At 40.3% G+C, this 16,028-nt stretch overlaps 1 protein-coding gene across 1 annotated transcript in view; it reads right to left on the bottom strand.

Moving 5' to 3' along the window:
* EFCAB5 (EF-hand calcium binding domain 5) overlaps positions 1–16,028 on the bottom strand; it is a 30,708-nt gene that overhangs the window by 9,310 nt on the left and 5,370 nt on the right. Inside the window, exons 3-10 of the mRNA XM_030462686.1 lie at positions 14,632–14,788; positions 14,141–14,204; positions 12,286–12,356; positions 9,105–9,260; positions 5,236–5,335; positions 4,201–4,878; positions 2,137–2,351; positions 788–944 (exon numbers count right to left, since the gene is read on the bottom strand). Coding sequence (XP_030318546.1) covers positions 788–944; positions 2,137–2,351; positions 4,201–4,878; positions 5,236–5,335; positions 9,105–9,260; positions 12,286–12,356; positions 14,141–14,204; positions 14,632–14,788 — 1,598 coding nt within the window. The remainder of the gene's footprint in view (positions 1–787; positions 945–2,136; positions 2,352–4,200; positions 4,879–5,235; positions 5,336–9,104; positions 9,261–12,285; positions 12,357–14,140; positions 14,205–14,631; positions 14,789–16,028) is intronic.

The raw sequence follows: 16,028 nt of genomic DNA, 5'->3' as shown, positions 1-16,028 counted from the left end.
CCTTCATGGAAGGAACTATGTCTTTCCATATTTCTGTAGCATGTTCTGGCATGCTTTGAATCAAAGAGAGCTGTAAACTGCCCTTTTCTTGTGTGGCTGTGAAGCCTGCTGACTATTAACTGTAGCAGGCCAGTGAGCTCCCCACCCCACCAGCTGCCTCAAGTGAGCTGGAGGATAAAGAAATTTTGGTGGTTGCCAAAGTGAGGCATTTTTAGTAATGTGCAGCAGAACAAGCAACAGGAAGATGAGCATGGAGATGAATAAACCAGTCCTCTCCACTCAAGCACACACACAGACACGTTCTTAATTGCTAATCGAGTAGTTCAGAGCACCTAATGCCTGCATGTTAATATGAATGAGGTTGCCAGACAGGTCCAGGTGAACATGCAGCACGTCTTTCTGACCCAAGTTTACTCTTCCAAGAACCAAATTTGCTAAGTTTATTCAGAGAAATAAACCAACAGAGAACTGAGATAAGGTGTGTGAGATAACACAGACAGGCTAAGACTAAAAGTGCAAAAGGTGTCCTCAGGTTTAAATGTTTTTACTGCCATATCTCAACTATATATTGCATGTTGCAGCTGAAGTAACTTTCTCAACACATCACAGTGTCATGAAAGTACTGGGCTACCTCTCTGATTTTATGTATCATACCATGCATGCTTAGGACTGTGTGATTAAACAAAAAATGACTGGTACTTGCTAACAAATTTGTTAGCACTGTTACTGAATGGTTCAAGCCCTGCTGTGCTGACACTGTTCTCTCAGAGTAGAGCTGTTTTCTTACCATTCTCCAAGGCTTCTTTCTCCATCCCTCCATTGAATGTGTTTAGAACAGCAATCACCTCTTCTAGTTCCAGAAGCCCAGATGCATTTTTGTCCCATTTTTCAAAAAGTGCCTCCAAAAGCAGTTTCCGTTGTGCCAAGAGAGAGGTGTGGTGAACCTACAACAGAGAAACAGCCAATCTTTGATAATTCCTGGACAATGATGCTCGGTGTCTACACAAATATGGGAAATACAGCATTTCCTATGGGCCAGGCCAATTCTGTAAATTCACAGCTCAGATCTGGTGATGAATCATTAAACCTGAGAGATATTTGGGAATGCTAAATGCAGCTGAGAGATCAGTTCTAACAGGCAGGATCAGAACTGCAGAGGACAGTGAGGAACAAACGAAGCCCATGATCAATCCAAAATGAGATCAACTCAGGTAAGTGGAAGTTTCCCTGAATGCAAATGTCTTCTCAGCAAGAACCAACCACAGCCCTGTTGTAACACCCAAAGACACAACAGTTTCATTTCCATAGTAATTTTGTTGGTGCTGCCCTGAAGTGTGTGGGCTCCATGTAAATGCAGGTACAATTTGTCCTTCAAACCCATCCCTTGCACAACATGCAGTGATAAATGGCTCAGTGGAATTCTCTCAGGGGCCAAAACACTGGCAGCGTGTGTTGTGTTCAGCATGAGGACAGCAGAGCCACCAGATCCAGTATCTCATCCAAATTAGGTCAGCAGCATAAAGGGAAACTGGAAAGAGGTCTGAGGAAAATGCAGTTAAAGATGGACAGGCCTACCACAAAACCCATGTGTACTCTGAAGTGATATGGAGCACTTTGATGCTGTGCAAGAGGATATTGCTGAAGGGGGATATATTTCTCAACACATGGGAAGAGCACCTTGTAATTTAAATACAAAGAAGCGTGTGCACAGTCCTATGCACACAGCTAAACAAGCATACTTGTTTAAAATCCTCCCCAAAACATCTACAACCTCATATGTGCATGCCAATGCAGTTGGTCAGAGATCAGGTTCTTGGCTATTACAAAAGTGAATAAGCTGAAAGGAATGTTTTGAGCTCTTTCACAATCAGCTATCAACCTGCTGTCTCACAGAGTCCAGCTCTAGAACAGACAGGCAACCTCTTATATGTGATGAGTCTGTCATCACACATAGAGCTAAGGGCTAGGGAGGGAGGATCAACATGAAAACAAAGGAGTAAAAGGTCTCTTCAGAGAATGCAAAGCTGCCAGTGAATAGCTGTGGCAGCAAGAGATAAAAAGTTGACTGTCAGTGCCTGTAGGCATTTCCTTGTTTTTTGTTTGGACATGGGATCAGCAAAACTTATCAATATTTACTTTTTCTAGCTGCTGCGTTTTTTCCTCCTCTGTCTGTTTGTATCCTTCTTTGATAAATGCAGTAAGTTTCTTCAGAGTAGGCAGAGAAACATCTTCACCAACAAATGTCTCCAGGAGCTGTACAAACCGTGGCAGGCTGAGGCAGCTTTCATCAAAGGCACTCCTAGCAGAAGAAGCCAAACGGTTCTGAATCTCTGCCATGATGGGATGCAAGTCTGAAAACAGAAAGCACAGAGAGTCCCAGGAAGCCACATGCTGCCCTCAAGCTGGCCACGTGGCAGGTACCAGTGCAGTCCTGGATCCTGCCCTTCCTAACCAGGGAAATTATGGCTGAATATGGACTGACTCTGCTCTGACTAAAAGCCCTAATCTGCTTATACTTTTCCAATAGTATCTTTTCAGATTTATGCTCCAACCCAGTGTGGGTGCTATCATGCACCCAGGTCAAATCACTCAATACACTACATCTACACTGCTCTATCTTGAAGTCAGCTTTGGGCATAGTGTTTGTATTACTGTCCAAACTTTTCAGCTCACAGCAGTACTGGCCTGTCTGCAAACACTACCATTATGTGCCCAAGTGAGCACACAGCATTGTGACCAAATACCTGGAAATTTAGTGTTATCACACTTCAAGTCCTCTGAAATTTTTGCTCCATAGCTGCTATACCTGCCACTTAGGTCGTAAGTCAGAAGGTCACCTGATGAAAGATAAAATATATAATGACACAAGCTTTTAACAAAGACACAAGAGACAGCTTTTCTAAAAGCCTTTAAATACATATATCCAAGCTCTAGTTTCTAAAGCAGATGAAGAGATAGCATGAGCAGTCACCTGACCATGGCACTTCAAATTCCTGGCCAGCTTCAGCTGGTGAATCCTGTCTGTCTGAGCATGCAGCACCTGCAATTTTAGAAAGAAATCTTCCATGAACCAGAGCTTACTACTCTGAACACCCTAACGATTAATATGTAAAATCTACCTCCATGTCTCTGGAGTTGCCCTTGTTATCAGTAGCTACTTATTTGTAGTGTCTGGAAATGCAGCTTCCTGAAACTCACCTGGTGAATGTTACAGCTACAAATATGCATTTAAGTGAGAGTAATAAGATACATTCTTTTTTAAGATGATAGGCTCAAAATGAGTGTCAGATTTCTTGTTTTCATCCACCTTTCCCTCAAAGAGCACAAGACTATAATTTCTGCAAGAACAAGGTAAGAATGTGCTCTGAGGATGGCAGTAATTCAGGGCCTCAATAACATGGGATGTGCATCCAGGGAATGACTGAATGACAGGTGAGTGCTGTATGCTGGAAGTTAACCATAGAAAGCTTTAGGTACCAGTGGGCTGTACTATCAGCTTCACAGGCCTTTTGGTAATAAATTTGTCACTAGACTGCTCTGGCAAGCTACATTCAGCTCTTACAGTGTTTCAAACTGTGAGACACAAGAATGTATTCACTAAGTGTTAGCAAGGAACATGGTCCTTCTGGGGTGTTGAAGAAAGTGTCTCATGAAACACGCAGTTGCCCAGCCACAGCCTTCCTAGAACAAGGGTCTTTGTACACAATTAAGCAGCACAATCATCCTTTGGAAAAAAAATATTAGAATAAAATGTTCCTGCTATATGGTCTCATTATATATCTCCCTATGGACAATCACAGTCTAAAAGTTATTAAAAGTCATTTCTGTATCTAATGATCAGGCTGCTGTCTTGCTAAACTAATATTACAGAGTGAAACAGAACAAAAAGTTTCTACGTACTATAAAAATGCTGCTGCTTCAGAAAGTCCCTACTTGAAGTGTCTGCTCACTGCCTTGAATACAGATCACCAGCAAAGTGAGTCACTCACCTGTCACCCTGCAAGAGGGATACACTCTGAAACCCTGACAGAAAAAAATATAATAAGAAGATATTAAAGTTTATGGTCTTATGTATTCAGAAATCACTGACATGTTTTCAATAGTTATGAAAAGGATTAAAACCACACCTATACTTAAACCAGTCCAAATGTATATGTTGAAAAAGATTAATCTCTGCCAGAGTGAAAGAGAATGCTTTACCTTTATCCTGGTCTTGCAGAAGGTCCTCATCCAGGGGTCTTGTCTCTGAACTTGTCTGTTGGCCAAACTCATCACCTTGCTGCCTAGAAAAACTCTCTTTTCTTGAAGGAGTTTCTCCCACAACCTCTGCAACTGAAGCATCCTGTGTTGAATCCATGTCTGCCACAGCTTTGTCTTCAGGTGTTGGTTCTGCAATTGTCTCAGTTGTCTCTGCAGTCCAATTGTCCTCCTGACTGACTTGCTCTTCTGAGCCAGGTTCTCTGTCTGACATATGGTAATCTTCTTCCCTCTTTGTTTCTGTATTAGACTCTGTATTCAGGCTAAATTCCTCTTCCTCTACCTGGTTTTCAGATCCAGGTTCTCCATCTCTGCTGAGACTGTACTCAGTAGAGGCTGATCCTGGGAAATCTTCCTCCTGTCTGTCTGCACCTGAAGACTCATCTTGGCTTTCAGTTATGATGCCTTCCTGAAAACTGGATTTCTCACTCTGGATTGTACCTCCATCCAAATCACTAACTTCAAAATCAGTGCTTTCCACTGCTGGCACATTGTCCTCTCCCTCAGAACCTCCTGTTTGAGACACGACTAACTTTTCACTGAGTTCCTCATCAACCTTCTGGTCATCATGGCACCCTGATAAATCTGCAAGCTCAAACTCTTGCAGCTCAATTATTGGCCCTAATATAGAAAAAAACATTGATGAAAGTTTGCATTGTTTTTTATGTTCTCTAGTATTGTATAAGAAATTTTTTTCAAGAAAGAGAAAAGGTATTTCCTAGCAAATACAAACTACCTCAAAGTGCCTCTTTCAAACATGAATTTCAGAAACACGAAACTTCAGAACAATGTCCAGGCCTGCAATATCTTGTACAGTTTCTTTGAATGTTATGGTGTATAGATCACAGCATTCATTTGGGCCCTTTTTTAGGCTCTGTCCATTTTTTGTAACACTTCTTATGAAACAATAGATTAACTGTACAATTTCCTGTGACCTCTTAATGATTTAACCACAGCTGAAATACCCCTTGTACTTACACTGTCTTGGGTTACAGAATCCACTCTTAGCAAGCTCTGGGCTTCTGTCATAGAACTCTACCAGCAAGGCAAGTACTTTTTTTCTGTCTAAGAGACCAACCTAGGCAAAAAGACCAGAATTAATGGGGTTTTCTTGTGGTTCTCAGGACTTATATCAACATTTGCAGCACTACAAAGGCACCATTAGCTAAGAATGACCTGTGACTGAGGCTTATCCATTACCAGAACATCAGTACACATTTTAAAGAAGAAAATCTATTTCACAGAGACAGAAAATTCTTCTCTGGGATAGCTGGAACTCCTCATTCATATTACTTTGCAGGCACATCCTCCTGCATGTTCTTTACAAATTACAGTTGGATGATTGTAACCACTTCTTCCAAAGGACTATTTCATGTAAAGATCAAAGCTTCAGCATTTCATGCTTTCTGGACAAATCTGGAGTGCCTGACAGTACCATGGAAGAATTTTATTATGGGCTGTGCTGTATTATGTTAGTGACTGCACATTGTAGTCTGGTTTTGTGCCCCATCATTTCCTTTGAAGCATGATGTATTGGCAGCTGCCTGGGAAAATAATCAGCCCAAAACTCAGAGCTGTTATGATAACCTCCCTAATTTCCTTTAAAAATTCATACACATTTGACCACAGAGGTGACAGAAGTATCCATAGTTCCAGTGTAGAGGAATGTGAAGATTATATTAAGTCCTTGTTGCTCAGGGTGAGTGAATATAGACAATTAAATCAGGAAAAGACAATTAAATGGGTTATTTCCAATCAGGAAATTGTGAGTTTACAAAAAAGTTTTCCATTTTATGATGAATTCCTGTTGTCATTATTTCAGTCCTGCCACCTTTTGTAATCTCCTTCCCTGTAGTGAAATACAGTAGTTAATTAGAGAACAGATTTACTTAAGTTCATTATTTGTAGCAAGTAGCTTTCCATCTGAGTTACTGATTTTCTATTCACATTTTGCTTTTAAAGATTTCAAAATTCACTGAGCTTTCAATTCTTCATGAACTTTTCCTGCCCTTAGGCTGAAGAAATAAAGGAAGAGTTTATGTCTTTTTTTTTTTTTTTCTGGAAATGAGCTCAAGATGACTGTGTTGCTTATAATCTAAAACTGTAATTAATGGCATCAAAGTGAGGAACAGAGGATTTGAAAAGCACTGAGGGGCACCCAGAGGATTTGAAAAAAACTGAAGGGCACCCATCACCTTAAAGTACCATTTCCAAAGCCCTGTACCCAGTTACATGATCTTTCTGGGTTCCTGAATTCACTAGAAAAGGTCACGTTTCTTTGTACTTTGTGTGAGTGGGGAAACTGATGAAAGACTCCAGCCTGTCAGCCTCCCATGCAGAGCCTTGTCAGCAGGACAGGTACAGCATCCACTATAAATACCAGCAGGCCATCTGTGTTTGTCCAACTGCCCAAAACTTGTCTCAGCTTTTAACTAGTGCCAACTTTAGTGCCTGGAGAGTTGAAACATATCGACCCAATTTTCCTGTCACCTAGATATTGGCAGGTGATGATACTCAGTTGTTTTCAGCAATGTTCTGTGATCTATGAGTAATTCCTTTAGCAACACAGACTAAATCAGACTTGCCATTTACTCAGTGATAGGTCAGTGTTTAACTGCTTGATTGTTTTTCTGGAAATGTGACATGAACACCACAACATGCTTCTTAGTGAGCAAAATGGGGAGAACAGACTCAGGAAGGGTTGTGAGGAAGCAGATGTTGCTGTAGTGCAAGAAAGGTAAACAAGTGTCTCAAACTTCACTAGTTTGAAAACTACTCTTTGACAAAATTCATTTACATTCAAAATACCAGGCTTAAACCATCCCTGAAAATTAATGCAGCTTTTGTTTTAATGTATAAAAGAAATTAGACCTAATACCCATGAGCACAGAGACAATGAGCTTAAAATTCACAGAGCTACAGCCTTTTGGGACATTAGAGCAGTGATTCAACTGTGTTCTGTATTGCTTTGGAAAGTTTTTGCTTCACTGTATAGTCCAGGCTGTTCTTGCTGAGCTGCCATCCTTCTGGATGCATGCATCTGAAACCATAATAATGATCATGTGGATACCTTCTAATTTGACTGTAATTTAAACACTGCTCTCTCAGATCCCTGGCCCTAATTGCAGCTCACTGAGGCAGCCAGCTACAGTCACCATGCAGACTGGAATAACTGCCTGCTACAAAACAAATGTAAATAAGGAACTGAAACAACTGCTTTGCTGTGCTTTGCAGAATGACTACTACAGGTAGTGGATCACATTTAAGTGGCAGAAGTCCTTGGGTTAGTTTGCATCTTTTCTCTTCCTTGTGGATACAGTACAGCAGGACTTATTAAAGCCACACAAGAGAAACCAGGTCAGGTTTAAAAGAACTGCATGGTCCACAGTACAATTTATTAAACTCAGTTTGCAGATCAAGGCTACCTTGGAGTCTAGAAACAGCAACCATGTGTGTGCTCTGATAATTTTTTTTTTTTTTGTGGGCAGCAATGGTGTCTGTGCTGATAGCTGCTCACTCTTGTCATGGTGTGCTGGCATTTTTGGCTCTTTGCCTCTGAGATTCCACTGGGATTAGTAGCACAGAGATGGTGATTACTACCACAGAAATAATAGGATGAGAGTGACATTAAAATATGAGAGAGAGAGAAAGAAGGGATCATTTCAAAAAGCATCACAAAGACAAGACTCAGCTTTATATATTACTCTACCCAGGAGGATTCTTCATAACTTTTCTTGACAGAGCAATAGGAAAGTTAAATGTCTCCTAACTGAGAAGCAAACACACTTCTTTCCTCATCCCTGAAAGAGCCACTTGCTTGCTGTTCTCTAAAACACACTATTGCTGTTGAAACTTGCTGTGTAATTCCATTCTCTTAGAGGTAATGACATTATTAGCATGACACTGTAGAGCACAGTCCATTCTGGGTAGGCATGCTGTAAACATCACCAGGGGAGTGCTGGATGGAATATATAATTTATGGAGGGGAGGAGACTGTAAGATTATGGCAACTGTTTCCTGTGTAGTAGCCAGTAACTGGCTAACTGAGGCTACTCATAATAAGTACCACACTTTCTGGGTGAAGCCCAAGTTTTATCAATAGTTCATGCCATTGATTCTTCAGCTCCTACTATTTACTGGTCTTCTAATAAGATTAGCTTTTTAATGGGGATGCAGATGTATTCAGATGCTCATAGATAGAGTTTAGAGCTGCTGAAAACCAAATTATGGCTTTTGAGTTCCAGTTCTGTAACTGACTCATTGTATTTTAATTTCCTGCCCATAAACGGTGACTGAGTTCATAGTACTTCTCTCAGAGAGGTTGTAAAGACAGATTATTTCACATTTTAAATTTAAACTGCTATGAGATTTATTGATAGAAGCCCTAGAGGTGTATGAAATAATGCAACATAATTCACACAGTATATATTACTATTGTAGTATGTGCACATTGGTTTAGGTCAATCTATAGCAAGTTATCTTTTCTGAAGTCTGGCTGAACAGACAAATTAGCACCCAAGCATTCTGAACATGCTGTGGGAACGGGTAATTACCAGAAGCAGCAAAGTCTGTGGTTAATTTCTTCTCCATAATTTTCCAACTTCATCCCCCAGTTATTGCATTAGGTCATTCAGTTTCTAATTAGCCACCAGCTTATTGGCTATTGGCTATTTCTGTGTCTAAGAACTATGAAGACAATGCAGCACTGACTGCCTCCTAAAATAGTGCTGAGTTAGCAAACGGAGAGTGTTTGGAGTCATGGAGAATAAAAAGAAGGCCAGAGAAATACCAAATTGGAAGCATCACAGTATTGCTTGAGAAATGAGATTGAGAGCTGCTTTGCTTACCTTTCCATTATCACAGTCTAGGAAGAGATCAACAAACATCTGCCTCCACATATCGTGTCTTATTGTTCTTTCAAAGTCCTCAGCACACTGACAGAGATGCTTCAAGATTTCTTGGAAGATGTCATTTGAAAAATGTTCAGAGTAGGAATGGATGTACTATGGGTAGAAAGGAAAACTGTAAATGGTTAGTTTTCTTCAAGTATTTTCACCTTTATTTGACTTCATTCTCAAGGAGGCATTTTGAGCCATTAGTTTTTGCAGAACTGACAGTCACTCAATTCTAATGCCACAAAATGTTCACTGCTCACAACCTCAGTGTTTAGGGAACCAGTTTAGATTCAATATAAAAAAGGAAAGAACCTTCTGAAAATGAGACTGCTGTCACCCAAGTCCTCTGACACTGGGAATACTACTGACTCAATATTTATTTTAAGCTCTAGCCTTGGAGACACTTTAACACTCTGGATTTATAGCCATGTGGTTTTTATGAGCAAAAGCAATATGGTTCTAAAACTGTGGTGTGTATGACATAAATAATAATGGCCATCAGAACAAACCACAATCCCAAAGCCTGTACTGAGTTATTATAGCAGGTTTCTGTAGCCAGCCACCATAACAGGGAGCCTATACAGTTAAAAGGAGGAATTTGCAAAACACATCATGTCTCCCCTTACCCTATTTTTAGGATAGGGATACCTGACTTAAGTGCTAGAACATGTTAGACTTGTAGAAATGCTGCACTGGCATTAAGAAACTGAAATATTAATATATGCTATTATTATTCATGTCTATAGTGTATAATTTCTGACTATATGGGACAAGTGGAGAAGAGAGGAAGAGCAGAAAGCAACAGCCAATGGCCCGAGTGGTGGCTGGTGAGAAAGCACAACTCCTAATGCAGTGTTGTGTTTCTTCTGCACTTCAGCATAATGAGAGAGGATGTAGGTGGGTTGGAAAAAAGGTGACAGATCTGGGGCTATATGCATCTACTAGCTTTTCAGAGCTATTACAACCCAGAACCCTCTGACAGATGACCCTTCAAGATGACAGCAGTTGGGAGGAGGCAGGTTGGACAAGCAGCTTGTTATTTTGTATGTCATCTTGATGACAAATCTAAGGGCTTACGTATTGCTGCTGCTAACAGCTCCAGAGAAGATTCTTCAGAAGCTATGTTCAGCTGTGTGGGCAGGAGGAAGTACTGTGGAGTCATAAGCTTTTCTTTGCCGATGTGTGTAAAAAACTCCACCATGTAAAGTACTGCACGTACAATAAGTGTACATTTATTTATTAGTAACCAAGAGATTTTTACACTTATCAGAAAAAAGCTGGCACACCTTCTTGTTCTCCAGTGTGAGACTTTGCTACAGTTTGTGAACACAATACCCTCAATAACAATAGATCTTTGCTTTTTGTTCCTGCTGATCTCAATAGAAATTAAGGAAGCCACATGCAATCATGAAAAATAATCCAACCTTTAAAGCCTGATTTGGACCCTACAAAGGTAACGTGAGGTTTTCCCAGAGGGTCAATAGCTTTGTGTCAGACAGCTGGGTGTTCTGCATGCACAAAGCCTCTGAAATAAACTATTAGGGTCTGGTCTCTGGGATTTAAATTATTTGAATATAAACGACCCCCCCAGTTTGTCATGAAGGATGTAAAAATTCAACAGCCACCATTTTGTGTGCCTGGGAAAAAAAACACCCTGAAGCACAACAACAACAATGTGTGAGGTCTCTCTGCTGAGTTTCTAACAGCCTTTAAGTAAGCCAAAGCTGCACTGAATTGAAGGGGGGGAAAAAAGTGCCATTTAATTTTAAGGTCCATTAAAAAGCAATGCTTTCCACATGTGAAAGAGCCTAGATCAGTATGGAGAAAGATCATCTCTCTGTTCTGGTGGATGATGCAAAATGATGCACAAAGGTAAATTGTAGCTGAAGATTAGAAACAGCCCTGTACAGAGAGCAAGGTCTGTGATTACAGAGCAGTTCCCAAGGGGAGTGATGAAAGCCTCATCATTTGATTCAATTAAAACTGGACTGGAAAAAGCATCAAGGAAGATATTCTGAGAACAATATTGCAAGGGGCTGGTAAATCATACAGTTTGATGGTCCATATATTTTATAATTCTGATCTCTCAGGTCGTATCTTTAATCGAGTTAAAATAAAGAGGATACAAAATAGATTTTAAAACATTTTTCTAATGCTCACGGAGCAGGAATTCATTCAGTGCTTGTACATGAACCACACTGGTTATGGACTGATACTTCGTTTCAGTGACAAAAGCAATTCTCTGGGCTCTCATTATCCACAGTAGTTTTCTTAATTAAATGCAGTTATTCTGAGGTTAAATTTTAAAATACCTCATTTCATGCTTATAAATGCCTTCAACAAGTTATCATAAAAATGCATCTCTGTGCAAGATACCAAACATGCAAACCTCCTGAGAGCAAAGGCAGCACAAAAATCACATATGGTTGCTTGAAATTAGTCTCTGCACAGCTGCCTTATACTCTGTTTTTAATTATTGTAACAGCAACTCCTAGCACAGCTGCAATTGACAGTCTGTCATTATTTCTATTCTAAACATCCTTTTTCCCAGGGTAAATTACCCAGCCATAAAATTCAGCTCTGTCGTAGGTAGAAATGGCTGGCAAAGTCTTGGCCTGGAGAGTTTTCCAGTAAATATAGTTTGAATTTATTTGGTTGTTTTCAAATTGATTAAAAGGAGAGTTCAGGGTAAAAATGCAAGAGCTTCTCACCCTGGATCATCACTTACTACTTTGGGGACAGCACTAATTACCTCAGACTAATGGTTGCACTGGGACATTGAACCTCCCCTGAGCAGCCAAGGTAAAAGCTGGATTCACAGGTGATTCAGGGCTGTGGCATTCTGAAAAAGCATGGAGAGGGGTGTCCTGAAACCCACTGCTTCCTGACAAACTCCACAGACATTGGTACAGTCTGCAGCTCTGAGGTAGCAAAATACTTCCCTCTGTCTGGCCAGAATGGAAGTGTTGTGACAGCAGAGGATGGAGATGGAGACAGACATGAAATGTCCTCATACAATCAGTTACATGAGATGCTCCAGAAGTGAAGCCCTTCTTAGCAGACCCCAAGGAAATGCTACTACTTTGTCACAAACCTCATATTCTGAATCAGATGCTCTTATTTAATTTCTCACCTCTTTGAATTCATCTATGTTTACTTTTTTTTCCAATGTGTCTACAATCTCCAGATTACTCTCATAGATTGCTAGTAAAAAATGAAGGGATATTGGTTTAGAAAGCAGTCATGGTTTTGCATATTGTACACATATTTTGCACACCATTACATTACATTAATGCTCTTTTCATGCTGAATTACATTTATATGAAGTTATATAAATAACCACAATAGCTGAAGCATTAATCCCTAGGGGCTATCTAAATCTGATTCTTACATATTTCTCTTGCTGAGAATATCCCCTTATCTCTTCAAAACTGGATGGTTACATTTATTCTTGACATACATTGGTGCAAACTGCAGTGATTTTAACAGTGCTTACAACTAATTGTGTGAGGAAATAAATTGTTTTTTTATTTAACAGACAGATAAAAACCTTAAAATTCTGGTGATATGAATTCTGCTCTGCAAGAGTAGAATCTGAACGTCAATAACTCTCCCAAGAAGCTCTGTGGGAATACTGCTACTGATCATGATATTCAAAACTATCATTTAGTCAGCTTCTGGGCTGCTCCAGTGGAAATGAGAAGATGTGTCAAATGTCCACACAGATTTCAGAATGAGTTCTTTGAGCAGACATTTCTGTTGGGGTTACTTTTCTGTTCTATCTTCTACAATATACCAGAAATAAAGAGAAAATTCCCCATAGAATATATTTATGTCTTGTTGCTTTAGACATTCCTAACCTGTACATTACTTTTGTTAAACTTAATGTTTAAACTTACTGTTCCATTAATGTATATTGGATGCTATTAAATGAAATACATTAAGAAATGGAGCCAGAGTGTTAGTGAAATATGACATAAAGCACCTCCAGCATATGTAGAGCAAACATCTGGACAGAAAGTCCCTTCTGAACCTCCAGTGTTTTCCCACTGGAGAACCACAGCCACCAGTGCAAGAGCTCAGGAGCTGTGTTTGGCATTCAGACTGTGTACTACCAATGTAGGATGATTACTCAGAGGAACAATTTCATAATACAGAAAGGGCTGAGCAAGGGCAAGCTTTAGACAGAGGTGACTCCAGCTGCAAGCAGAAATGCACTCTAGAGGTTCCCTGCTTATCATCCTTTCTTCCAGCAAAGGTAGATTTGCTATTACTGGTGATCATTACAGGCTATTGATGTAAAGGGCTGGCAGCAGGCTGTGTGCTGCCACTTCAATGGTCCTGGCTCAATCTATTCAATTACCATTATTGGGGGAGGTCAAGTGTAAGGTATGTAAAGTGGACAGGAATTGCAGAAATCTTTCTGTGCTGAGTGGTCTGGTGCAGGGGCCCTTGTGCTGTGTGTCACTGGCATGGGAAGGGCTGGACAAGATGTGTGATCTGCTGGAGTGTTAAATAAGCTTCCACTTTTTCTCTGAAACCATACAAGGTAACAACACTGTCAGACTTTAATTTTACTGATCCTGCCTTTCCTCAATGCCTCCCAGTATGCCAAGCTGTCCATGGGATTTCCAAGACCTCTCATGAGACAGGGAACACTGTGGGACAGAGCAGGTGAGGGAGGCTGTCACAGTAATTCTTAAAAATCACAGTAAACACATGGCAATGTCTGGCTAATGCAGGATGTAAGTGGAAAGGGCTTGCACCTGATCTTTCTGACTCTCTGAAATATTTTTAAATTTCTTTCCATACTTTCCAAGATCACATTAATGAGCCACATGGTGGTTCAGCCTCTTTCCAACCTATCTGAAAATTTGTCGTTAATATCCTAGCTAGTGAAATGACCCTGAGAGAGTCTTTCTCTTGCCAGATCCATCCACAGTTTCCATCACAATTCAGACCACAGAAATATAACACCAAAAACCTACCTTCTCTCACTTCTTTGGGAGTAGAAGGAACAAAATCCGGAAAAGATTTCAGTGCACTCTGAACCTACAAATCAAGGTAACAGTCAAAGGGCAGTTTCAGGCAGACAACATTAGGCCGTTACTAAAATAAACCACCCAAAATAATTAATCATATGGGTCAGCAATGCTTCTTACCACACATAGGTGAGGCCTATAAAATGTAGACTTTGTCTATGTCGTGCTGTGTGTAACCACAGGACAGTTTCCTAGGGCCCTTGTAAGAAAGATGCCTGCACCAAGAGATGTGTGACAATTCCTGCAAATCACACCTTTCATGAGCTGCAGTACCAATTTGTATGAGTCACAGAGGCAGAAAAAATATCTAATGGAGACCACAGGAGAGTAAGAGTGGCTGTCCAAGACCTCTTAAAAAGGATTCTTAAGAATAACCAGCTACAGAGAAGGACATCCAGTGATGAGGTATGTACCCAACATTTAGCTTTCCTAGTTACCAGTGCAAGTGGTACTCTGCCACTGACATCCACCCTCCACTTTTTGAACTGAATTTCCAGCTGCTCCTTTCTCATTTCTTTCATCTCAGACTTTGTATTTTCCACCTCCTCCCTTTCCTTACGTTTGCTCTTTGCCTCAGTCTTCATCCTGGCAAGCCTGTAGGACATGGGAATAAGGTTTAGAAAGATGCCATCATAAATAAATTAATTATAGATTAACAAAAGGAAGAAGAACAAAAGGAAAGGAAATAACTTTTTACTGGGGTTCTTGTCCTTATAATATAGAATATAGATTTTTTCCAAACAAATACTTCATGTCTGGGACTCAAAATGACTAATGTGACTACTGGACTAGAAATTAGTAACCTGAAAAAAAATTTCAGAATGTAGCTCCAAGGAGGTGAGAGTACTTATTTTCTGGCACGTACCATTTCCTGAAATCTAGTGCAACTCTGTGTCTGAAGAAATAACCTGAGTGTCAGATATGTGAAGGTGGAGAGACAGAGTCTCCTGTAGAGTGTACAGTAGACATTTAAGGGAAAATCACTTGTGCAGTTCTCCAGTACTCTAGTTCATGCAGTTTCAACAGGGATAAATTTTACCTTCACATGTATAATGCCATTAATCATTTACTGTGTAGATGTCCTTCAATTTGCTTTCAATTTCAGCAGGAACAGAAGAGCCTGATTTTGCTACACTTGATTTACCAACAACATTGGATCATTACATGCTTGTCTCAAATCCTAAATACCATTTCACACGAGCACTTCACTGCCAAACAATAACGTTCAAAGAAATCTCCAAAGCAGCTCACACAATGAAGTTCTCACTGCCTTAGGACAGGGATAATGCACCAACCTCTCCACCATTTAGAATTCACAGTTTGCAAGATTGGTATCTCCATCTCTTCTTCCTTCTATTTTATTTGCTTCTCTAATCACCCAGCCATGTTCTTCCCAATCCCCCATTTTGCACAGCAAAAGAACTGAATAAAATTGATCCCAAAGAACTTATCTGCTTTGGGTTTGGATTTGTTCATTTATAAACTGGGGAAAAAATGTCTTCCACCTAGACAATAAGAGCAAAACAGGCTATAACAGAGCTGGGCACCCATTTCAAAATGAGCTCATTTCAGTATTAGACATTTCCAGAGAGATGGCAGCAAGGGTGACTTCTCCCTGCAGAATGAAACATGTTCCTTCAGGAAGACAGCCGCCTAACTCCCACACAAGGATGGGTGACTCAGACTGAAGGACTGCCATCCCTGGATAAATAAAGTCTCTGTTTCAGGTATCAATCCATCTGGAAAAGGAATTTCTCCCATCTGTTTCCCTGTGTGCCTAGACCCCCAGTCAGGCAGCAGTTAAGGAGAGTGCAGGAAGCTGCTGGAGCTCACT

The sequence above is a fragment of the Calypte anna genome, chromosome 19, assembly GCF_003957555.1.
Source record: "Calypte anna isolate BGI_N300 chromosome 19, bCalAnn1_v1.p, whole genome shotgun sequence".
NCBI classification, from domain to species: Eukaryota; Metazoa; Chordata; class Aves; order Apodiformes; family Trochilidae; genus Calypte; species Calypte anna.
The sequence above is the reverse complement of the archived record's forward strand: the minus strand, read 5'-3'. Positions and strand labels throughout refer to the sequence as shown.